The sequence below is a fragment of the Rattus norvegicus genome, chromosome 8 (assembly GCF_021556685.1).
Source record: "Rattus norvegicus strain SHRSP/BbbUtx chromosome 8, alternate assembly SHRSP_T2T, whole genome shotgun sequence".
NCBI classification, from domain to species: Eukaryota; Metazoa; Chordata; class Mammalia; order Rodentia; family Muridae; genus Rattus; species Rattus norvegicus.
In genome coordinates, this window is record NC_141541.1 from 114,046,624 (window position 1) to 114,070,184 (window position 23,561).

The window sequence follows — 23,561 nt, forward strand, 5'->3', positions numbered from 1 at the left end:
GGCATACCCATATCTTCATACGTGTATACAGGCATACCTATATCTTCATACGTGTATACAGGCATACCCTTATCTTCATACGTGTATACAGGCATACCCATATCTTCATACGTGTATACAGGCATACCCTTATCTTCATACGTGTATATAGACATACCCATATCTTCATACGTGTATACAGGCATACCTATATCTTCATACGTGTATACAGGCATACCCTTATCTTCATACGTGTATACAGGCATACCCATATCTTCATACGTGTATACAGGCATACCCATATCTTCATACGTGTATACAGGCATACCCATATCTTCATATGTGTGCACAGGGACATAGAACTGAGTAAAATGGAGCCGCAGAGAAACACATAGAAAGTGGGGTCCATTGTGCCCCTTTATAAATAGTACATCACGTTGGTTTTACCCTCAGACTAATTGTCCCAAATATATTTTCATAGCTAGGAAGCATGTGAAACAAGACTCCAATGTAAATGAAGAATGGAAAAGCATGTTTGGGTCACTGGAACCACCGAATATCCCACAGGCCCTGCCTAAAACCAGTGACCATGAGGTGGTTCCAACGGGGAAGTCACCTCGCTCTGAGTCCTCTGCTGGTGTCTGTGTCCCTTTGTCAACCTCTCCACAGGTACTGCCATGCAGGCACTCGCCATCCTCATGTCTGAGTTTTGTATGTCAAAAGGCTGTTATTATAGAGAAATCAAGATGGCTTCTGATTGAGAAGAAACCCAGTTACTTAAGCACTGAGAAAGTCACTCATTTGAGACACTTGCCAATAAAGCAAACTGAAGTTGGGTTAAAGATCATAACTAGGTTACAGAGAACATTTTAAAACTTTGAAAATCTTTTAAAAAAACTTTTATTCTTCCTTTAATGTAACAAAAAAGCAAAACATTGCCTGTGCATGTTAAAGATTATAAAGGCTTTGAAGTATTGGAAAGGAGTTTGTAATTTAAGACAGCTGTACCCATACCAGTCCTATTTTAGTTAGAAGATACTGACTTGGATCAGTTGAAATCCCACTTATTCTTTTAGCCTGAGTTTGCTAGTATTTTTTAAAGGACCGGAAGCTGGTATAATGGATAGCTAGAACATGGGGACATTTTCTTAACTGTACCTTGCTCTGACACAGAACTCTGCACTGTGTGTCTCAGGTTTCCGAAGCAGCACACATCCCCAGTAAGAAGCCGGTGATTCCGGTTGTAAGTAGCACGGTCCTGCCATCCACTTACCAGATCCGGATCACCACTTGCAAGACTGAACTTCAGCAGCTCATACAACAGAAGCGTGAGCAGTGTAACGCAGAGCGCATAGCCAAGCAGATGATGGAGAACGCCGAGTGGGAGAGCAAGCCACCTCCACCTGGTGAGGGCCGGAGCCTGGCTCCAGTGTAGGAGCCTGAGTCAGATTAGGCACCCCTAATCCAAAAATCCAAAACTCCTCAGCTTAAAGGTTAGAAATTTTAATATTCTGATGACAGGCTCCGGTTAGGGAGCACACCAAAACCAGACACCTGAACCTCTGTGCTCACAAGAGCCTCGGAAGGGGCTCTTCGCCTGCACTAGGCAGTGTGTATTTAATAGCCAGAGGGAATAAAAAGCCCAGAGCAAGAAGTCATTATGTATGAACACAGCTTTGATCGCCACTTACAGAATCCCATTCAGGCCATCACTTAATTGAGCCTGTCTGTGCTTCCTGGCTGTTGCCAGGGGTCATGCTGTCATGGAGTCATGACCTCCACACTGTCATATTGCTCTCCTTGGACATCAGGCTTCTAAGGGTAAACCCCTGTTTTTAATTATAGAGTTTACTTTCTGATTAATATTATTTATGGTAGGACACTCAGAAAACATAGAGGCTTCTGGAAAGAACAGAATAACTTACAACACTAGCATTTAGCTAATTATCAACATTAAGAATTCGGTGAAAAGATCTGGAGAGATGGCTTAGCAGTTAAGAGCACTGGCTGCTCTTGCAGAGGACCAGGGTTCTATTCCCAGCAACTATATGGTGGCTCACAACTGTTTGTAACTTCAGTTCTAGAGGTTCCAACTCAGTCTTCTGGCCTCCTTGAGCACCAGACATGTATGTGGTGTACAGACATGCAGCTAAAACACACATGCACATTAAAAAAAGCCAACAACAACAAACCAGAACTGTAGAAGAATCTGGTAAAATAGTTCCTGTATTCGGGGGATTGAAAGGAAGTGGAGAGATTGTTGTTTGGAGCGTGGTCCCCTGGAACTAGCAGCCTGCTTTGTACGGAGTGCCGGAGCTGCTCTTTGATTCTGGATGTGCAGATTTTTAAAAAATTAGTGAGTTTCAGTATTTCAGCTGTAATAGTACAAACTTACCTTTAAAACTCTGAGAAGAACTGCACAGAATATTTACATTTAGACTTTGCAAAGATCACAGGAGTTCCCATATAAGCTTTGATGTGGACTTGGGAAGTACTGGTCAAAGCCTCCAGAAGGGTTAAAGATTGAGAAAATATTTTGAAGTGCTAAGCAGAGCGCAATCAGATGCTTCTGTCAGAATGAGTATCCTGGAATGTTCCAGCTATTTCTGTGATGGAAGCTAATGCCACCTCCCCCCAGATGTGCCTGACAACTTAACCAGATGCTGCACACCGTCTTGTTTTATGGTCCTCTCCATAGGTACATCTTCCACATGAATGGAGTCGCACATTTCGTTCAGCAAGCACAGACGTGCGCAGTAACTACTCAGTTTTCATTTTTATTTCTCTCCACGCCTGAGCAGTTACATAAGATCCTCAGCCAATCTGTGGAGCATGTCCACCTCATGGTACCTCAGACTGAGTATATGCTCCTTAGCGGTTATGTACAGCCTGGGAAATGAGTTTTTAGTGTGAGTGAGTCACGCTTGGTAGGAATCTTGGTTTCATTTTTGCCTCTTGGTGAGCAGTCATTCTAAAGATATCGAACCACTTGGGCACAATGGTAACTGCCACAGGAGGCCTGATTTTCAGCAGAGCTTTTTGGTTTGTTTTACAGTCAAGTAATAGTAAATGTATAAAATGTTATATTTCATTTATACAAGCTGTGTATAAATGTTGACGATGGTTCTGTGCAGGGACCTATGCTGATCACTGAAGGCATTCATTACAGGGTGAAATATGAGTCTTTGCCCCAGAACTTGTATGTATAAGAGAATATGTAAAATAAATACAGGAAATGATAGATGATTTGAAAAGTACTAGGAAGTCCATGTAGATTCTGAGGCTGTAACTCCTAATTCTAGCATGTTTGTGCTGTAGAAGAAGTGATTTCAGACAGAGAAGAAATTAGCTAACTGGTGTTTTACTGTTTTGTTTTGTTTTGGTACAGGGTCTCTCAAAGTAACCTTGGCTTCTCTGGTTCTTGCTCTGAAGACCAGGCTGGCCTTTTCTGCCTCCTAAGTACTGGAATTAAGGCATACGCCACCATGCCCAGCTGACACTGGGTGGTCATGTGTGCTAGGGCAGTGTGGGTGCACACATATCATGTCATGTTATTGAATTAAGTGGTATATCCCCGTGTTACATCTGAGAAGTCGAAAGCTCAGTGAAGTTCGGCTGTAGCTTGGGTCACCCCAATGTCCCAGGCTGGTGTTTTGTAACATTCTTGTTCAGAAGGTGGCCTCCAAGCTGTTTGTCTAGGCTAGGATGGTCACACCCATGCTTCCAAATCAGCAGTCAGGGTTTTTCTGAGGAACAAGTGACTGTTATGTCTCTCACACTGAAAAGGGCCCTGAGGTAGAGTCTTTCCGAAGCTGTTTGAGCAGTACTTAATTGCTACTCTGGTATCTTAGTACTATGTCATGGTCCAGTAGACCCCTCTGGGTGGGCTAGCCTGGGCACCATTGAATTGATTAGCTCTTATGATTACTTTGAAGTTAGTTGTTGAGAATTGGAGCTAGAGAGTGGTACGTGATTGTCTCAGCCGCAGTTTAAGATCCTTTCACTTTTTCTCAGGGTGGCGTCCTAAAGGGCTCCTAGTTGCACATCTTCATGAGCACAAATCTGCTGTAAATCGAATCAGAGTCTCCGATGAACACTTACTCTTTGCAACGTGCTCAAATGATGGTACAGTGAAAATCTGGAACAGTCAGAAGATGGAGGGGAAGACCACTACGACGAGGTAAGACAGTGGCAGGGTTAGCCCAGCTCAGTCAGCAGTGCTTGCACAGTGCTTTCTCTGTGTCGGAGTTACTTAGGCATGGGCAGGGCCGTCTGCTGGGGCACGAGACAGCAGGAAGTGCAAACAAGTGAAGTATGGAAACGATCCTGTTAGATGACAGGGCGGGGACACTGGTGGGGCTGGACGTGTTGGTGAACTGTCCATAGACACTACCTCACACAGAAGCATAGATTTGAGGGACGAATTGAAAGGAGGAGAAAGAGCCACCCACATAGGAACGTCGAATGTTCTAGGCAGAGGAGACAGGGATTTCAGAGTCCCAAGGGTGGGGGTGGGGTAGGAGGTACCTGCTCATCATGCCTGACAGAAAGTTTTGTGTGACCTAAGCAGAACAAGCAAGAGGGAGAGAAGTGGGAGGGTCCAGTTTTATAGACTTTGAGGGCTCTGGTGAAGAACTTTGACTTTGAGCGCGAGTCTTTGGAAGGTTGTGAAAGGGTAGAGTTGTGATCTAAGGTGTCATAGGAATGGCTGTGGCTGAGTTGAGGTAGGATGAGGGTGGTGAGACAGCAGCAGCTGGAGTGTCTGTCACTGTGATGCAGAGAGGAGGTGTGGCAGCGGCTAGGGTGGCAGCAGTGTGGACAGTGGGAATGACCAGATTCTGTGTCTGCTTTGATGTGACCGTGGGCCAGTCGGCTGCTCTGGAACTGGTCATTTATGAGCAGTGTCTTTGTGAGTTTGAGTGCCCAGACTATGACTTTGATAAGTGTGGTTATTCTAAGGATTTTAGGTTTGGGTGACAGCATATATCCATTCCTCCCTTGCTTGAGGTTTCTTCCTCCTCCTCTGTCTGCCTCGTCTGTGTCACTGGTACTGAAGTCTTCCATCTTCCCGCTCGCTCTTCCTTCCCTAATTGGTTCTGCCAGAAGAATTACTATTAATCAGAATGAGTCTCGGCTGCATTGAGAAGATGCAGGGAACACTCCGCTGCCCTTCTCGTTATTATCATTGTGCATAATTAACGCAATGAGAGCGAATCAAACGCCCTGACTCCCCAGTGACGTAGTCTGCTTCGTACTTACCAGCCCAGGAGGAGGGCTGGCTGTGCATTTGTCTAAAGGCTCTGTGCTTTTACATTCTACCTGTTTCTGTGCTCATTCTCTCTCGGCAGTGCATTAAATAGAATGTAAAGGAAAGGTCAGTAAAAGAAACATAGCTGTATGTAGCAATTTTATTTTACTTTTTAATTTTTGTTTTGTATAGATTTTTTTTTATAAAACCAACATTTTGTAGGAATTTCAAACCTCCAAGAAAGGCTTGTGACACAGCACATTAACATACTTATGACGCAGCACATTAACATACTTCATCACACAGCACAGTAACACACTTCATGACACAGAACATTAACATACTTCATCACACAGCACATTAACATACTTATGACACAGCACAGTAACACACTTCATCACACAGCACATTAACATACTTCATCACACAGCACAGTAACACACTTCATGACACAGAACATTAACATACTTCATGACACCACATTAACATACTTATGACACAGCACATTAACACACTTCATAACACAGCACAGTAACACACTTCATAACGCAGCACATTAACATACTTCATGACAGTGGCTGACCAGAGGGACGAGAGAAGAATATAAAACTAAAGCAAGCTTTGTATGTTTAAATTAAGTTGGCATTATTTAATTTTTAAAAAGATATTGTTTTTCTCAGTAACTTCTTAAAAGCTTAGAAACCAAGTAAAATTCAAAAACAAGGAAGTTAAAATGCTCTTCTAAAAAATAATACAAAAGAAGGCAGCAGTGGAGAAAACCCAGTTGAGACCAGGAATAAATAGAAAAACGTCAGACATAAATTGTCCCTATTAATAACCACAGGGACTAATCAGGAGGCAAAAGAGGCAGAAAGAAGGAAACAGTTGGGGTCACTTTTCTGCTACCCAGAAAGAGACATTTAAATTCAAAGGCAGGAATGGGCTGAAAGGATCAGAAAGATAAACCACACACCCCAGGGAGGAGTGGGGAAGAAGCTCAGAGAAACCCTCCTGGGGACAGACATTTTACTGTGTAAAAGCTCAATCCATCAGGAAGACAGGGCAGTTATAAACACTGGTACCTAACAAAATACATGAAGCAAAAATTGACAGTTTAACCGCAATAGCAGGAGACTTTAATATCCCATTTTCAGAGTGGATAGAACCAGCAATATAAGAACAGCAAAGAAACAGAGGCTGTAGACGGTCATGTCTGACAGAGAGCAGAGAACTCTTCTCTGCAACACTAGAATGCAAGGTTTTGATGTGCACATGGAATATTTTCCAGACTACACCACGCATTAGTTCATAAAAGAAGCATCAATAAATCATCAATAAGTGTAAAAACACTGAAGCCTAGAAAGTATTTCTCCCCCTGTAATGGAAAGAAATCAGGTATTGGTAGCAGAGGGGGATTGAGATCCCCATGTGTGTGGAGATGAAGCACTGTGTGGCTGGTAGGCAGTTTGGAGGGAAGACTGAGCTCAATTAAAGTGGGAACACAGTGTCCGGACAGATGGGAGCATGGCCACAGGAGCGTTAGGAGATGTCTATCTAGGTATTAATCCGTGCTTCTTCTTAAAAGATCTGAGGTCAGCAATTCAGCTATAATAAATTAGGAGAGGAGACCCAACCTAACCTGAGGAAGAGGAAGGAAAAAGACTAAGAGGAAACAGGTGAAATGGAGAACAGACAGCAAGAACGAACGGGAAAACAAAGCTGGTTCTTTGTGAAGATGAGCAAAACTGGAAAATTGTTATGAGAGTAACATTTTGTTTTAAAGAAATGGAAATAGGGGCTTGGGGATTTAGCTCAGTGGTAGAGTGCTTGCCTAGGAAGCACAAGGCCCTGGGTTCGGTCCCCAGCTCTGAAAAAAAGAACCAAAAAAAAAAAAAAAAAAAAAAAAAGAAATGGAAATAGTCTCATTACCCAAATTGGAACCTTTAAAGGGGATTTTATTGTCAAAAATAAAAAAGACTGCTGTAAATAATTATATGCCAAAAACTAGAACGGAATGGGCACCTTTGTAGCAAGACACAGCGAAAGGCCTGCCGAGGGCTTCATGATGAACCCTACTCAACATTTAAAGAACCGTAATTCATCTTTCAAAAGGGCTTCCAAGAAATAAGGGAACACATCTGAACTCAGTCTGTGAGCAGGTGTTACCTTGACATTACAGCAGTGTAAGTCCTGGGACTCCTAGACCTGTGTCACAATCAGTATAGATGTGAAAATCCTCACCAACCCACTAAACTGACTGTAGTCTGAAAAGAATTATACACGAGAGCAAAAGCAGATCACCCAGAGGAGCAAGGCTAGGTCAGCATACAGCATGAGGGGTAGGAAGTACACACAGGCCTCTGCAGAGCCTGGGATGCATTGAATGAGGTCTACCCTTAAAAGGCTACAACCAATTCAGTAAATGAGTAATGGGGAAATGCGGCATCTCCACAACCACAGCTGATACCTGTGGAGAACGCAGCCATTCCAAGTGAGGAGTGGATGAAGAATGGGTAAGTTAGTTCCGTTGAGCATTGGTCTAGCCAGGGAACACATGCACGCATGCACGCATGTTACATATATATATATATATATATATATATACACACACACACACACACACACACACACACAAATAGGAAAAAAAGTAAAAACTTTCTGTTAGTGGCATGATGTAGTATAAGGAAGAAATCATTAAATGACAAAACAAAATAGATCTTTATACAGAGATCAACTGCATTTTTTATACTACCAATGAGTAGACTAAATGAACATTGTAGCTATGAAATGTATATGTAAGCTATTCGAAGAATTTAGCCAGAGAGGAGTGCTAGGTTAGAACATGAAATGTTCTGTTTCTGTTTACAGGTAAGTGTGAATATGTACAGGCAGTGTGAGGAGTAGTGCAGAGGTTGAGTGGGCTGGTGGCAGGCACCCTTTACATCAGATACTCAGAGCATGCAGCAGTCAGGAAGGATGAGGGATGGCTCGAGAGGTCAGCATGTGTGTGGGGCTGATCTGGTCAGAGCTTCCTCAGCTGTCTTCATGTTCAGGACTGTAGAAGAGCTGTAGGATACGGGAATTAAGGCGCTGCACAGTTGGAGAATCGATTGGTTCAGGGCTTGGGGGCGGCTCAGGCTCTATAATAGGACAGCGGTGCTCAGAGATGGACATTTGGAGAGAAGGAGGTTTGTGGGTGGACTTTAGAGAGCGGGGGATTAAGTGGACCTCAGTAATAACTTTGCTAATAACTGTGAAATAGTGTTAGCAACAGTGGCTGCGGCTTTCACAAATGGTCTCATATTTCTTTCATTCAGGTCTATTCTGACATACAGCCGAATTGGAGGGCGAGTCAAGACACTAACATTTTGCCAAGGCTCCCACTACTTGGCCATAGCATCTGATAATGGTGCTGTCCAGCTTCTTGGAATTGAGGCTTCTAAGTTACCCAAGTCTCCTAAAATCCACCCTCTACAAAGCAGGTACTGTCTGTCATCTTTTTATCTCTCCTGTAGTGCACTGTGGAGCTTCCGCCCTGCCACACTGCAGTGTGGTGTGGGTCAACAGGAGCTCCTCCATTGTACGGTCCCTCTGGGAGCCCTCAAGTGCAGGAAAGTGCTCCTGACCAAGGACACACATCTGTGCTTAGCTTTAGAGGGCAGGACCTGGGCATAGTAATCCCTGCGGTTTGTTAGAGTGCACAGGGTCAGCCCTGGACTGTGTGACGATTGTGCTCCTGGGTCACACGATGGGCAGTAGGAGAAGACACACTGTGCCTGGCTCTCTCAGCTGACAATGCTTCACTCTGTGTGCTATTCTCTGAGCAATATTTTATTCCTTAGGTTGGGAGACCTTGCTAGAATGTTTAGATTTTACTGGGCCCAACTGTAGCCCTCCAAAGTAACCTGGCCTTCAGTCACCCTTTGTACGGCTCAGCCAGGTTAACTGTGATCATGCTTCTTAAGCAGTAGATCTGGCCTGAAGACATGGCTCAGAGTTAATTACAGAGGACCAAGTTCAGTTCCCAGCGTGCAGGTCAGGTCAGTCAGAACTGCCTATGTCTCCAGTTCCAGAAGATCTGATGATCTGCTTCTGAGACCACTGCACTCATCATAAAACCACACATAAGATACACACTCCAGACACGCACACACAATTGTGAAAAGTATATACTTTAAATTTATTATATATAATCTATGGAACAAGCCATTTAATAACTTAAATTTGGATATTTTAAAAAGCACCCTTCTATTTGGAAATATAATCAGAAGTAGAATACATGCTTGTCTGAAATAGAGGTCTACAAATTGTAGCCTACAATATGGTCAGAAAATGAGAATGATTTTTGCATTTTTAAGAACGAGTACTATGTAACAGAGTTGTATACAACTCAAGACTAAAGTATACATTACCAGGTGACATTAAAGTCATGTCCTTTTTTCTGTCCCTCCTGCCCCCTTTCCTCCCTCGTCGTGATTTGAGGCGCTGGGATGAAGTTTTCACGTATTCTAGCTGATGCCAGCCACACCCTCAGCCTTATGCCGTTTTTTGTAGTTTTACAAGTGCCCCCAGCTTGAAACAAACACACACACACCCAGCGTGGCATAGCTGTGCCGTGAAGTAGAACCCTGCAATACAAAGTCATAAATGTGAATTACTAGCTCACGGTGTGAGCGCTGACAAATCTGAATCAGGTTTTGCTGATGAATCATGTCAGACCCAGAAGCCATCTGTCGCTTTGTTCCAACTCTATGACACTCTGCAAAGGAACAGAATTGGCCTTTGCCGTTAGTGAGGCCAGATAGAGTTAGTCCACTAATGGGCTACACCGGATACTTTGGGGGGTGCCAGACAGATGTGTGCGGTTCTGTGAAGGAAAATGCATGGCTAGCTGTGTGTCTGTAATAATCCTTGGGTTTCACACAACGCTAATTTTATTAGTGTTGCAACAAGGCCGATTTCTTAGTTTTGATAAATATTACAGTTATGTAAGATTACAATATGAAGAAAACTGAGTAAAAAGTGTATAGGAACTTTTACAGCTTTTCTGTATCTGGAATTATCTTTAAAAAAATCCAGTTATAGTTGTCTCATTGAGGTCACATGATTTTTAAATTTATTTTTTTAGATGGGGTCTCAACTCTTACAGTTCTGGAACTTGGTGTGTAGATCAGGTTAACCGCAGACTCACAGAAATCATACTCTCCTGTGTCTGCCTCTCAAGTGCTAGGACTAGACCATGCTACTCCAACGGGACACCTCTCCTTTTTGGCCATGGATGGGTTGTCAGTTTATCCTAAGCGGGAACCAGTGCTCCATTTTCAGTGCCTGGAAAAGCCTGAGCATTTCCTTTGTGTTCATGTAGGATTCTGGATCAGAAGGAAGACGGATGTGTGGTGGACATGCATCACTTCAACTCGGGGGCACAGTCTGTTCTTGCCTATGCCACAGTGAATGGCTCTCTGGTTGGATGGGATCTCAGGTCATCAAGCAACGCATGGACATTAAAGCATGACCTGAAGTCAGGCCTCATCACCTCCTTTGCTGTGGACATCCACCAGTGCTGGCTGTGCATAGGTAAGCCAGCCGCTGTGTCGGGAGGGTGCCACCAACACCTGCAAGTGGTGTCTAGTGATGGCCAAGGCCAGCTTTTCCCCATTTCTTCACTGAGGATTTCCCATCTCCTTTGTGTTTGCAGCCACTATGTTGTATGATGTCTGACAGTTTACTTTTCCTTAGGAGGCGTACATAAGGCTGGGAGTGTGCTCAGTTCTTGCCTGCTATGCCTAAGGCCCTGGCCACCCTCTCTAGATCTACACTTGAAATAGCATAAAAGCTAGCGTTGGGCACAGTATGGTAGTGCATCCTTCCAGTCACAGTGATTGACAGACAAGGCAAGAGGATCAGGAGTTCAGGGGCACTCAGCTACATAGTGAGTCCTAGACTGGCTTGGGTACATGAGGCTGTATTTAAAAAATAAATAGGGGTTGGGGATTTGGCTCAGTGGTAGAGCGCTTGCCTAGTAAGCGCAAGGCCCTGAGTTCGGTCCCCAGCTCCGAAAAAAAGAAAAAAAAAAAAAACAAAGCTTTGTGTGAAAGGGTAAAATCAGCATCAGAAACAGAGAAGTCTCTTGTTCTCAGTGAGCCTTCCCCTCACAGTCACTGAAGCCGTTAAGAGTTGCTGGTATTCTCTGTGTTGTTGGGGAAGCTCTGACTTAAGGAAAGCAGAAAATTGAGTGATGACAATTTTAAATTCCAGGAACCTCCAGAAAGATACTGAGTCTCATTATCTTCATCCAATGGGACTTGTTCCTTCACAGGCTGCTTTGAAGATTTAGTGACCCGAAAGCGTCTGTCACAGGCCTAGAGGGAAAGGGGGAGCAGGACTGATTATCATCTTCCCGCTGTCCCCTGGCTGGGCATGTGTGCTGCCGCTCATCTAGTCTAGTCCACTTCTAAAGTGTTTCTGAGTTCTGACAATGTGTACTCTAGTGTGACCCCATCACAAATAGAATACAAGGAATTCTGAAAATTGGCTTTAACAAGTTTTTAAATTATTTTTTTAAATATATTGTTTATTCTTTGATAATTTCATACATTGTGCAAAGTGTTTTGAACATATGCACTCCTCACTTCTCCCTGTCCACTCCCAACAACCCTTCCCAATTTCATGTTTCTTTAAAAAAAGAAAAACTGAGTCCAGTTTGCCCTGCCCTATGCATGGGCATAGGACATCCACCACAGCTTGGTGATCTACCTGAGGTAGCACACTTGAAGCAGTCTGACTCTCCTTCCCCCGGCACTGTCAGCACTCAGATCTTCTCAGTTATGGGTAGGGACTGTGACGACCCCCCCCCCCCCGCTCCCCCCCCCCCCCACAGACTGCTGGCTACCTTCTCTTGTGTAGGCAACCACAGCTACTGTGCACTGAGGAGTAGTCAGTCCCTATATCCAGAAGTCACTGTTGCCCCGGTCCTTCCCAACTGCTAAGTCTTCCTGCCCCTGTGGCTCCTGTGGGGAAGGAACACTGTATGAGTGTGTGTTTCAGAACTCATAACAGCAGCTTTCACACGGCTTCCTCAAGGTTCTTAGTGTGGGCTATCTCTGCCCCATCCTCCTATCCCCCTCTCCCTGTCATATCACTTCTTCTCTCTTTCCTCTATTAAGATGTCCCTCCCCACCCCATGGCCCCTTTGTAGTTTCCTGGATTTGAAGGTACTCCAGGTTTAACACAAATCTAAGGATTTGGTGTGCATGAGTGAGACTGTGTGATGTGGGTCTTTGGGATCTCTGTTATGTGAGTATGATGATGGTCCATCCATTTACCCCTGCATTCCCTAATTCCCGTTCTCTCTATAGCCGAGTAGAGGTTCCTTGTGTGAGGCACGACATTTTCTCTATCCATTCAGGAGCTAAGGGACCAGGCTGTCCCGTTTCCTAGCTACTGTGAACAGAGAGCAGAGAACATGGATAAGCATGTGTCTGTAGGATGGTATGGTGGTCTTTGGGATCTATTTCCGCCACTTGGGGAACCTCCAGAGTCACTGAAGCATATCCTGTCTGAGAAACTGCATCGCTTGCCCTACCACCGCTCGTCTCCTTTCTCTCCCTTTCCTTTCTTCAAAAGCCACGTTTCCCTAGAGTTTTGTGTGGGTTTGTTTTCTTTTGTGTTTGAAACGGGGTCCTAATGCATCCAGGCTGGTTTTGAAGTAGCTGAGAATGCCTTGAACTTCTGGTCCTCCTCCTCTGCCTCCCAGTGTTTGGTCGTGTGGTATACTGAAGATGGAACCAGGACTTTGTGTCCTAGGCACGGACTCTGCCAACTGAGTACATCCCTGACTCCTCCCCACATAGTGCTTCGAATATGATATTTGAACATTCCACATTTTCTTCTTTCCCTCATAGCCAGAAGAGTTAAGGGTTTCTGTACTTGGTTTAGAGCTCTGGATTCCTTGGTTTATACAGCGTCGTCATTGGATATCTGCCTTCTCCTGTGTTAGTGTTACGTAGTGGAGGGGTGCAGCATCCGTAGCAGTTCATAGCAAATTTACAAAGGAAAAGATGTCTTAGGCAACCTGCACAGCATTGAGAAGGCAACGATGCCACTGTGGCTGCTGTTGTCATTGTCATGGAGTATGGCAAAGAGACGTGGAGAGACCCCACTGCCCTTTGTCCATCTCTCCTGTGGAACTGGACGCCAACCCAGAAATCTGCTCTGCTCTGCTCAACTGCTCGGCTCTTTTGCCACGGGGTCCGTCCATCCTTCATTAGTAGTAAATACCGTGGGGGAGGCGGTGTGGTCACTCAGCCCATTTTCTGCTGTGGTTGGACATAGCTGTCTGCAGAAAGTTTTGGAACAAAGGACACATGGGGATGGTCGGAAGCTAATGACGGACACAGAACTGTTCTCTTTGGACTTTGCAGTGATCACTGGCTCTCAGTGGTGATGCATGCTCTTCAGGCAGTGCGAACGCTCCACCTCACCAGCTTCATCCTCTACAGTGTCTGGTTTTGTGGGTGCCTTTGACAGCTAATAACATTGTCAGTATTTAATGAATTATTCATTTTAACTTTGCATTCATTAGACTACTGTAATTGCATCATGATGAGCTTGTTATTACTGTTATTTGGCAACCATGGGTGCTGTTTGAACCTGGGGAGGCAGCATCATGAGATGCTGTCTTTTCTTGGCAGTACTGGGACTGTACACAACCACAGGGTGCTTACCACTGAGCTGTAGCCACAATCCTGCTTTCAGTTTTTATCTTGAAACATGGTTTGACCAAGTTGCCCAGGTTGGTCTTGAATTTGCTCTTCAGCCCAGGCAGGCTTCAGCCTCCAGAGTGGCTGAGATTGCAGGCCTCTGACGCCAGGCCTGGCAACAAAGCCTTTTCCAAAGTGACCAGGGCAATTCTAACATACATTTATCCGGGGTGTATGGTTGCACATCTCTTTAATCTCAGTTCTCAGGAGGTAGAAGCAGGTGGATCTCTGGGGTTTTGAGGCTGGCCAGGGTGGCATAATGAGACCCTACCTTAAACGAAACCTAAGAATGTGTTCATCCAGAGGTGACAATGTTTGCCATTGTTGTAAATGCAGCGCTGTGCGCTTCGCTTCCATATTAATGGTTTGTGCCTTTTAAATTTGAGGCACGAGCAGCGGGGCCATGGCGTGTTGGGACATGAGGTTCCAGTTGCCAATTTCCAGTCACTGTCATCCCTCCAGAGCTCGTATCCGGCGCCTCTCCATGCACCCCTTGTACCAGTCCTGGGTAATTGCAGGTAAGGGACAGGGCTGACATTTGGGTTGGGAATTGCATTGTACGATGTTGCTCTTGCTCTTGAGTTTTTATTTTGCATCAGAACCATGTGCTTGATTCTGTTTTCATGTGGAAGCTGCTCGCCATTGTGTTTTAAGTTCAAAACTAGTGCTCCACTCCCTTCTTCTGCGTCTCTCATCTTTCAAGCTCCTGGGCCCCTAAAACCGTCAGGGTCTTCCTAGAAATGTGAGCTGTGGACTTCCCTGCAGTTGCCGTTCTTTCTGACCCACATCCGTTCCTCACACGGCCCCCTTCCCATCCCTGGGCGCTCAGTGTGCTGGCGTGGTGCCTGAGCTATCTTTTTAATGTGTGTAGGTGTGTTGCCTGCATGCCTGTCTGTGCACGATGTGCATGCAATGCCTTTGCCCGGATGAGAGTGTCCTATCACCAGGGACTGGAGTTAGGAAAACTGTAAGCTGCCTCATGGATGCTTAGAATCCAACCTGAGTCCTCTGGAGAAGCAGCCAGTGTTCTTCACTGTTGAGCCATCTCTCCGGCCTCACTTAGATATATCTTTGAAATTAATTTTCCTTATCTGTAAGGTATGGTTGAAAATACCTTATAATTCAAGAATTGAGGGGAAGCATCGAACACAGTCTGGCAGCACAGCTCAGCTTGGTAGATAACAGCTTTTGATAAGCTTAGGTTTTCTTCAGTCCTCTTTTTTCCCAGGCACAGCCCACACCGTGGAATCTAGATGGAATAAAGGCAGGGAAAGGAGAAAGGCAGCCAGCACAAATGCTCCACACCACCCTTCCTTCCAGGCCACTGTGATGTGAGCTACTCTGGTATACTTCTTCCTCCTTGCTATGATGGACTGAGATTGGAGTCATTCTGCTAGGGTCATTGCAGTGGAAAAACTGACCAATAAACCAAGTAATAGCCAGCACCACCTTGGTCCAAGGGGCTCTCTGTGGGCTCTTCTGTCCAGTAAGGCAAGTTTGTTCAAGGAGAGTTCCTCTCCACAGGCTCCAAAGTTGTGGGTAGAGGTTGGCCTCGCATAAGATGTGTGCTTAGTAGTTGAGTGTCAGGAAGTGTTTGGGAGGTCTGCTTGCTGCAGTTTACAGAGACGCTGAAGAGAGGCCCACCTGCAGAGGAGCAGGAACAGTGGTTTATTCGTGTGCGCGTGTGTGTGTGTGTGTGTGTGTGTGTGTGTGTGTGTGTGTGTGTGTGTGTCAGAGAGAGAGAGAGAGAGAGAGAGAGAGAGAGAGAGAGAGAGAGAGAATGAGAAGAGAATGAATGCATACTTTCTGGAGTCACTTCTCCCCCTTGTTTTTGAGGCAGGGTCACTGTTGTTTCTTTGCTGACTCATGTCCTCTAGGCTGGATGCCTTAGAGCTTCCAAGTGAATCTCTTGTCTTCACCAACCACTGGCTGTAAGAACTCAGGGATTACAGATGGCTTTTTACTGGAGTTTGACTGGGGGTCATTGGGCTTGTATAGCAAGCAGTTTACCAATCGAGCCATTTTCTAATCCCAGGCAGTGATTTTTGAGGTGCAGGAGAGAGTCAGGCTGTTCTAGGTGATCTTTTTTCCCTATCAGGGCTGTTCATATTTGCTGACTTAGGAGCTGCGTTCTCATGGTTGCAGAGTCAGACGTCCCTGCTTGCCTCTTCCTGCTTCTCCTCCTACACTATCTGGCTAATGTCCTCCCTTCAGGGCAGAAGCATAACCCAGGCCCATTGCTGTTGGTCGAGTCTGCCTCCCTCTTGCAGGCATGCTTTTGATTGCATTTAGGGCCCACTGGATAATCCTGAGTAATTTACCCCTTTCTAGGTCCTTAATTAGACCTTTGTCATTTAAGGCAACATTTACAGGTGCTCAGGAGTAGGACCTGGAACTACTCGGGGACCATTTTCTTACTTTTAGATTGCTATAAGTCAGACACATGTAGGTACCTGGTAGTACGAGAGCCTAGAGTGCGAGTCATGCAGGCCAAGCTTGAGAGTGTCATGTGCCATTCACTCCTGAGCTTTTCCTGCCACCCCCTTGTCTGCTCCTGCCTGACGATTGCTTCTGTCCCTGCTGCTTTTTTAGTGTCTCTGCCAGAGCAGGAACTCCCCGCAGTAGAGATTCTCTTGCTCTGTTTGCCATCTTTATCCCAGTGCCCAGGACACCTGTGGATGGTAGGTGGCCGAGTCCTGGTATTGTCACCCCCACGGGCATCATTCCCCAATGCACAGATTGTGTCAGGCCAATGCTCTCTGCTTTTGCCGGCCTCTCCTTGTCGCCTATCCTTCCACCACACTCCCTGAGCTTTTTTGCATGCATATTTCTTGCCTACTCAGTGTATTCTGCCTGAGATCGGCCACCTACTGCTGCATCTGCCCAGCTTTTTGGGGCCTGGCGAGGGCATTTAGATGCAGCCCATGGGATGTGCTGCTTCTTCCTTGGTCTGAATGCAGGAGGAGCTCGGCACTCGCTTTCTTTGTCATCACGCTGTTTCATGTGTCTTGTCTCTCGCCTTTCTCCATCCACACTACATTCTTGAGGGCAAAGCTGTATGATCTGCCTTTCTACCCATAATCTCTTCAGGACTTGGCTGGAGTGCGGTATATATATTAACTGTTAGGCTATCAAGGACACATTTTAACTCACCCAGTCTGGTGATAAGTCACGCTGTTATTTTAAGAGTATTAGTATTTCTTGCAGGATGGAAATAGATACAGGCGGCCTTGTGATTGCTACCGAGAAGTGAAAGAAGAGCTAACAGTTCTTGCCTTTGTCTCTCAGCTGTTCAGGGCAACAATGAAGTCTCCATGTGGGACATGGAGACCGGAGACAGGAGACTGACTCTCTGGGCTAGCAGTGCGCCTCCCCTGTCTGAGTTACAGGTATGTCACCAGTGTTTATTGTAAAGGACAGTCGTTACCTCTATCCTAAGCATGTTTAGGCAGTTTAGCCAGCATGGTTGCTCATGAATTTTATTACATGTTCAGTTAGCTCTAATTTGTGTTCTTAATAGCACGAACTGTCATGTGACCGTTGCTATATGTTTTCCAATTCTTTTAGCTTGCAGGGTCTGCTCCATGGCTGTTTGCCATCTCACATTGGAGCTCTGGTAGATGCAATGGGCAAAGCCTACTAAACAAGAATACAGTCCTCTTACATATGCAGGGGTTCCCCGCCTTAGGAGTTTTGCCTTTACATGGTGGTGTAAAAAGCAATATACATTCACTAGAAAATCCACTTTTAATTTTGATCTTTCCCCAGGCTAGCGATTTGTGCTCTGGTTCTCTTGTGATGCTGTGTGTGGCACTGAGCCATAGCTCCTGGTCAGACTGTGAGGAGGGGGAACTACTAGATTAGAGCTAGTGTTGGGCCAGAACCCCAAAGCAAATTCAGGAGCATCCATACTGTGCATGAGTGGTCTTGGTATAGATTTGTCTATTGTGTTTCCAGGAGTATCTTGTCAAGTAAGCTAAGGTAGGAAAGGCTACTCACACCCCCTTACTTAAGTGCAAAGAAGCCCTGGAGTAATGGCTTTTATACTATATGTGACAGGATTGGAGTGTGTGGCCCAAGCTGACTTTGAGCTGGTGACTCTGGCCTCTTCTTTCCTGAGCACTGGAACTACTGGTGTGCACCACCATGGTCAGCCTGAGGGGACCCTGGAGACTGAGCTCAGGGCTTCTCTCGTGCTGTGTGAGCACTCTGTCCTGAGCTACCCTCCAGGCCTTCAAAGCAGTTAGATCCTGAAGTTCCCCCAAAAGATGAGACCATTTCCACAGGTTATGTTTTGACGGATGAGGCACTTGTATGGCTTTTGACAGTTACCTCACTTCTACTAGATTGATGTTGTCATTTGTCTTATGTGACCATGTGTTTCTGTCTCTCTCAAGCCCTCACCGCACAGCGTCCATGGCATCTACTGCAGCCCTGCGGATGGCAACCCTATCCTGCTGACCGCTGGCTCAGACATGAAAATAAGGTGCAGTGTCATGAAGAGTGCCTTGGGTTGAAACATGACAGCTATAATGCTATGCTATTGATTCTAGAGAAATCTCTTCCTGATACACTGGATTTTATTACCACTTATTCCCTCTCCCCTAGGTTCTGGGACTTGGTTTCCCCAGAGAGGTCCTATGTTGTAGCGGGAAGCACGGGTTCCCCGTCTGTATCCTACTACAAGAAGATAATAGAAGGCACGGAGGTTGTCCAGGTGTGGTGGAACTTTATTTCTTCTAACATTTGTAGGCACAGGAATAGCTTTGATCAAGATTGATATTTCAGGCTTCTTTTGAGATTAGGAAATGTATTTGGTTTTTCTTTCTTCTGGGTGGGAAGAGTGGGCATGGAGACAGGGTTTGGCCACATTGCTCAGTCACCGTCTGGTTCTCCCTCCTGAGTTCCAGGGCCACAGGTCTGTGTGTGTGTGTGTGTGTTTGCACCTCACTCACTGCTGTCACAGTACCAAAAGGGGTGAGGAAATGCATTAAAGCACCACCTCACTGCTTTCCTTTTGCAGACCAGACAGTTGAGCACAGGGAAGTCGTTTGTCCAGGGTCACAGAGCTAAGAAACAGGAGACGGAAGTCCTGGTGGGGCCGTTCCCTTCGGAGCATGTGCTATTAGGAGAGAATACCCAGTGTTCTGCCAGAGTGGGCATTCCATCCATGTTTACAAATGCCAGAACATCGAGTCTTTCCTTCCACATTAATACTCACACGGACTATACTGACCTGTTTGTAAGTGGCTGTTCCTGCAGTCAGATGACTGGAAACCCATGTCACTAGACTCTTCTCTGGGACATAATGACCTTAAACAAGTAGCTAATTCCCTAGCCATGTGAGTACTATTGAGAGGTAGACGAGACACCGGTTAACTCAGGCCTTTGTTTTGACTTCTACCTACCAAACAGGAAATTCAGAATAAGCAGAAGGTTGGACCAAGTGATGACACCCCTCGAAGGGGCCCGGAGTCTCTGCCTGTGGGACATCATGACATCATCACAGATATTGCCACCTTCCAGACCACTCAGGGCTTCATTGTGACTGCTTCTAGAGATGGGATTGTGAAGGTGTGGAAATAAATCCTGCTGACTTGTATAAAATGCTGTAAAATTAGAAATGTACCATAATTCAAGACAAAAGGATTTCTAGAGAAGAAACGTCATTTTTGAAGTGTCTGTATTACTGTTTCATGGCTGAACCAGTCCCAGCCACAGTGGGTAAGGATGTGGGCTTGGTGATTTTCTTCATGTACATCTCTGAAGAGTTGGCCAGATAGCAGAACCTGGGAGTGCCTGCTGTATATGGAACAGAACAGGTGAGAAGTGTAAAAAGGAAAGAGGATATGATGCCAGCTTATTTTATATGGAAATGATTGTAAGTCACTATGTAAACACTTTTGTTATTATAAATGCTATTCAAACCGCAAGTAAACTCTATTCAAGCATCTTGGGAGTTGGGGTTTGTTTGGGGAAGAACTCTGACCTGGGGCTGTTGCTAGGCAGCAGAGAGGACTCCTGAGACTTGGCTTCTGTACTTGTATCCTTTTGTCCCTCCTGTTCACTGCCTGCTGTTGTACAATTGATTTCCTCTGTATCAGCTCAAGAGCAATGTGGCTCTCTGCCTGGATACCATTTTAACAGGATCTGCCAGAAGTCCCTGTCACCTTACATTTTCCAATGGTAATTATTTACTAAATGCTAGAAGAATGCTCTAGGTAAAAACATTCCAAACTTCGTAAGGCCCACAGTTGCTTTTCCAGTATGGCAAAACTTTTCAAGCTAACAGATTTCTATTTTTATGAAGATTAGTTCTCTTCACATTTCATTTTCTTCTCATAGAAGGGTTTGTGGTGTTCAGAATATTCCACTTTGAAATTAAATACCTGGAGATAGACCTGGCCAACTAGATAGTCTGAGTCTAAGGAATGCTTGTTAGTTAAGCATCACAGCACATTTTTGTCACTCTTGTTATATACTCCATGTGGTTCCTGACAGTTTACATGCTCAGTCCAGGATTCAACCTGGTTTCTGGAAGGTTTAAATTGCAGAAGTATGGGGACAATGGGGACATGCTTGTCATTCAGGAAGGTCAAAGTGGCAGCGTTGGTTCTAACGAACCATGTAGACTTTGGAAGCTTGACATGACCACTGCCTGGTTGTACAGCTTGCAGGCTAAGTTCGTTCAGAGTCACAGGAACTGGGGGGCTGTCCATGGAGAGCGGGCCTTGGGCATGGAGCTGTTGATAAGTCATGTGTCTCAGGGTACTGAGGGATAAAGGGACGTTTGACAGACAACTGGTCTTGTTCTCCATTGTTCACACCTGTCCCATAGATGGCCCTCTTTGGAAGAAGGTTATTGGTGTAGATACAATCTGATGGCTTAGTGTAGAGATACTGGGGGCCAGATCGACTGCAGTTACAGTCTACAGTTGAAGACAAGAAGCCCCAGTAATGCCCTCTGTGCTTCTTGCTACGAACGTACCTTACTAAAGTTAGACTCAGCTTAGCCTTTTCTGGTTTCTATTATTTTGGAGACAGAAGTCATAAACTTAGAAATTTGGTGTTTTAAATTCTTAATTTTTATGTGTGTGTCTGCACTTGTGTGTGCAGTGCCATAAAGGGCCAGAAGAGGGTGTTTGATCCCTGGAGCTGGAGTTACAGGAAGCTCTAAGCCATCAGCGAAACTCTAGCTCTCTGAAGGAGCAAGTTCTTAACTGCTGGCCCAGGTCTGGCACTAGGAACTTTTAGGTTTTGATTTTTTGACATAGGGGTTTCTCTCTGTAGCCCTGGCTGTCCTGGAACTCAGAGATCCACCTGCCTCTGCCTCCTGGGTGCTAGGATTAAAGGTAGGAGCCACCATCTCAGCCAGGAACTTTTTTTTTTTTTTAATGAACTATTTGCAGCATTCTTAGACCCTTAACCTGTTAAGGATTAAAAATATGACCCAAGATGCTAAAATAATTTTAATCACCAAGCAATTTTTGCAAAAGGTACTATACTTAACCAACACAGGAAAAAAAATATATTTTCAGAGTATCTCCAACAGTAAGTAGAAAAATGTCTATGCTCAACCACAGACAGTTAGCAAAGTCCTGTTGTTAGAAATCCTCTCCATACTGTCTAGCGACTTTTTGTACTGAAACAGACAGTGTTCCTGAGCCTCTAAGCACCTTTAGGAGACATGAAGCTGATGTGTACCTGAGTACAAACTGACAGCTACTCCTGGCTTTCCTGCTCCTCAGTGGGCGCAGGATGCTGCCGCCATGCAGTTGCCCTGGGAACGGTGGCCAAAGGGTTAAAAAAAAAACGTTACCACACATGGCTCATCCACCCAGATTTCCTGGACAGGAATATAGGAAGGAAGATCTGAAGACGGTGTCAGTACCTGCCTCCCACACACAGCTCCCTTTCCTTCCCAAAGACATTCCGCGTGACGGTGCCATTGCTGTAAACTGAGGTAAGATCTGCGTGGTAGGCCTCAACACAGTGCCACTTTGATGTTCTGTTATTGAAATACCCCTACCCTAAGAAGAAAGAAATGGGCGGGGATAGGGAGACAAAGCCACCAGAGAATGTTTAAGGCTGGGCTCTGAGACTCAATCCAGATTTAGGGATTTTTCTTACACCCCGAAGCTCACTTGGGTTTCATTCCAAGTTTCCCAGTCCTGCTTCATGATGTTCACTGTAGCCCGGTGGGGTAAAGGGACTCAGTCTAACTCACGACAGTATGCATGGTTACTATTCTTGTCTAAGGAACATGGGTTAGTAAAACATAATAAATGACCGAAGCAAGGAAAAAAGACCAGAAATCCCCTGAACCGGCTTAGCAGGAAATCCTATATAGAAAACCCAGTCCGTAAGTCTGACTCGGGTTCCTGGAGGATCCGTTGAGTTTCCCAGTGAACTCAGGAAGACAGAGCTGGAAAGGGTTACTCTCTGCTTCTTACCAGACCTGGCAAACAACTTTAGAAGGCCAGAGGCAATGGCACAGGCCCCTCCCAGGCCAGCCAGTCTCCCCAGACAATGCTGTGCTGAAATGAAGTCCTGAAGGTCAGACTGCCAACACCACATCATAAAGCCAGCATCCATGTCTAAGGTAAATGTTTGCTAACTCCACATTGAAGTTCTCCTATGAAACAGATAGCATTAAATGATAGCACATTAAAAGGGTGGCTTTGCACACGGAACAACAGAGGGTTGCAATTAAACACTTACATTGGCCCATGACCGCCTGCATACACTTAAAAAAATCAAATTCAAAATTATGTCTCCAATTTTCAAAATGTGCATGTGTGTGTGTGTGTGTGTGTGTGTGTGTGTGTGTGCTTCCATCTCCTCATAGTTGTATCATTACACTGGAATTGTCTGGAGTTGTCAAGTAAACATACAAGATAGATCTTAATCCCACAAGTGTAGGAGGTCAAGGTACCTGACTGCCCACCGCCTCTGGCTTGTCCTTCCCTTCCAGAACAGTCATCGGATGCTGGTGAGCAGCCCAGTTAAGGGCTTGGAGTTCAGGGGTGGACCCGGTACTAGGTCAAGAGTGACCATGGCTAACTTGTTCAGTCACTTCGTTTACCGAGTTTAGAAGTAGCTTTTGCCGCTTCTCTCCCCTGTTTAAAGGAGTAGCGTGTGCTTCTGGAACGACTTGAAAGAGCAGCCCTGCCACTTCTCAGGATACTTGAAAGGCGTTTTTTATCTTGAAAGAGCTTTGCTGCCTCCAGTGTGTGGTCTTTGAGGAGAGCTTTCTGTGGCCCCGGAACAAAGCTGCACAGCAAAAGAAGAGAACAGCGTATCAGGCCAAGCCCTTCCAGCCGGACGGGCTCCATGGTAACCTTTCTTCCTAAACCGTTATACCTGCTTCTTCATCCCACCCCTCAGGGTAGATTTAAAACTTTTCTGAAGTAGAGATTTATATTGGCCTATCATGGTGGCAGTAATACAGGGGGAAAGGAGGAAGAGAGATAACACTAAAGGATTTCGAAAAAGCCATATAGAAACATTTCATAAATGTATTTTAAAAATAAAGGTATGCATGTGCATACATACATGTGTGTACCTACATA

The 23,561-nt window shown here is 45.3% G+C and overlaps 2 protein-coding genes across 5 annotated transcripts in view; one reads left to right on the top strand and one right to left on the bottom strand.

Annotated features, from left to right (window-relative positions):
- Positions 1 to 19,940, top strand: part of Pik3r4 (phosphoinositide-3-kinase, regulatory subunit 4) — a 49,680-nt gene extending 29,740 nt beyond the window's left edge. For both annotated transcript variants that reach the window (NM_001401214.1, XM_087562876.1), the window contains 10 exon segments: positions 461 to 648; positions 1,175 to 1,385; positions 3,994 to 4,159; positions 8,545 to 8,709; positions 10,593 to 10,804; positions 14,376 to 14,507; positions 17,278 to 17,378; positions 18,387 to 18,475; positions 18,598 to 18,706; positions 19,405 to 19,940. In NM_001401214.1, coding sequence (NP_001388143.1) covers positions 461 to 648; positions 1,175 to 1,385; positions 3,994 to 4,159; positions 8,545 to 8,709; positions 10,593 to 10,804; positions 14,376 to 14,507; positions 17,278 to 17,378; positions 18,387 to 18,475; positions 18,598 to 18,706; positions 19,405 to 19,575 — 1,544 coding nt within the window. In that variant the 3' untranslated portion in view covers positions 19,576 to 19,940.
- Positions 19,941 to 21,443: 1,503 nt separating this feature from the next.
- The window catches only part of Col6a6 (collagen type VI alpha 6 chain), a 155,397-nt gene continuing 153,279 nt past the window's right edge, over positions 21,444 to 23,561 (bottom strand). For all 3 annotated transcript variants that reach the window (XR_015628038.1, XM_087564209.1, XM_087564208.1), the window contains one exon: positions 21,444 to 23,262. Coding sequence is in view for 2 of the 3 variants with exons in the window: in XM_087564209.1 (XP_087420335.1) it covers positions 23,058 to 23,262 (205 nt within the window). In the remaining variant the exon portion in view is untranslated. The remainder of the gene's footprint in view (positions 23,263 to 23,561) is intronic.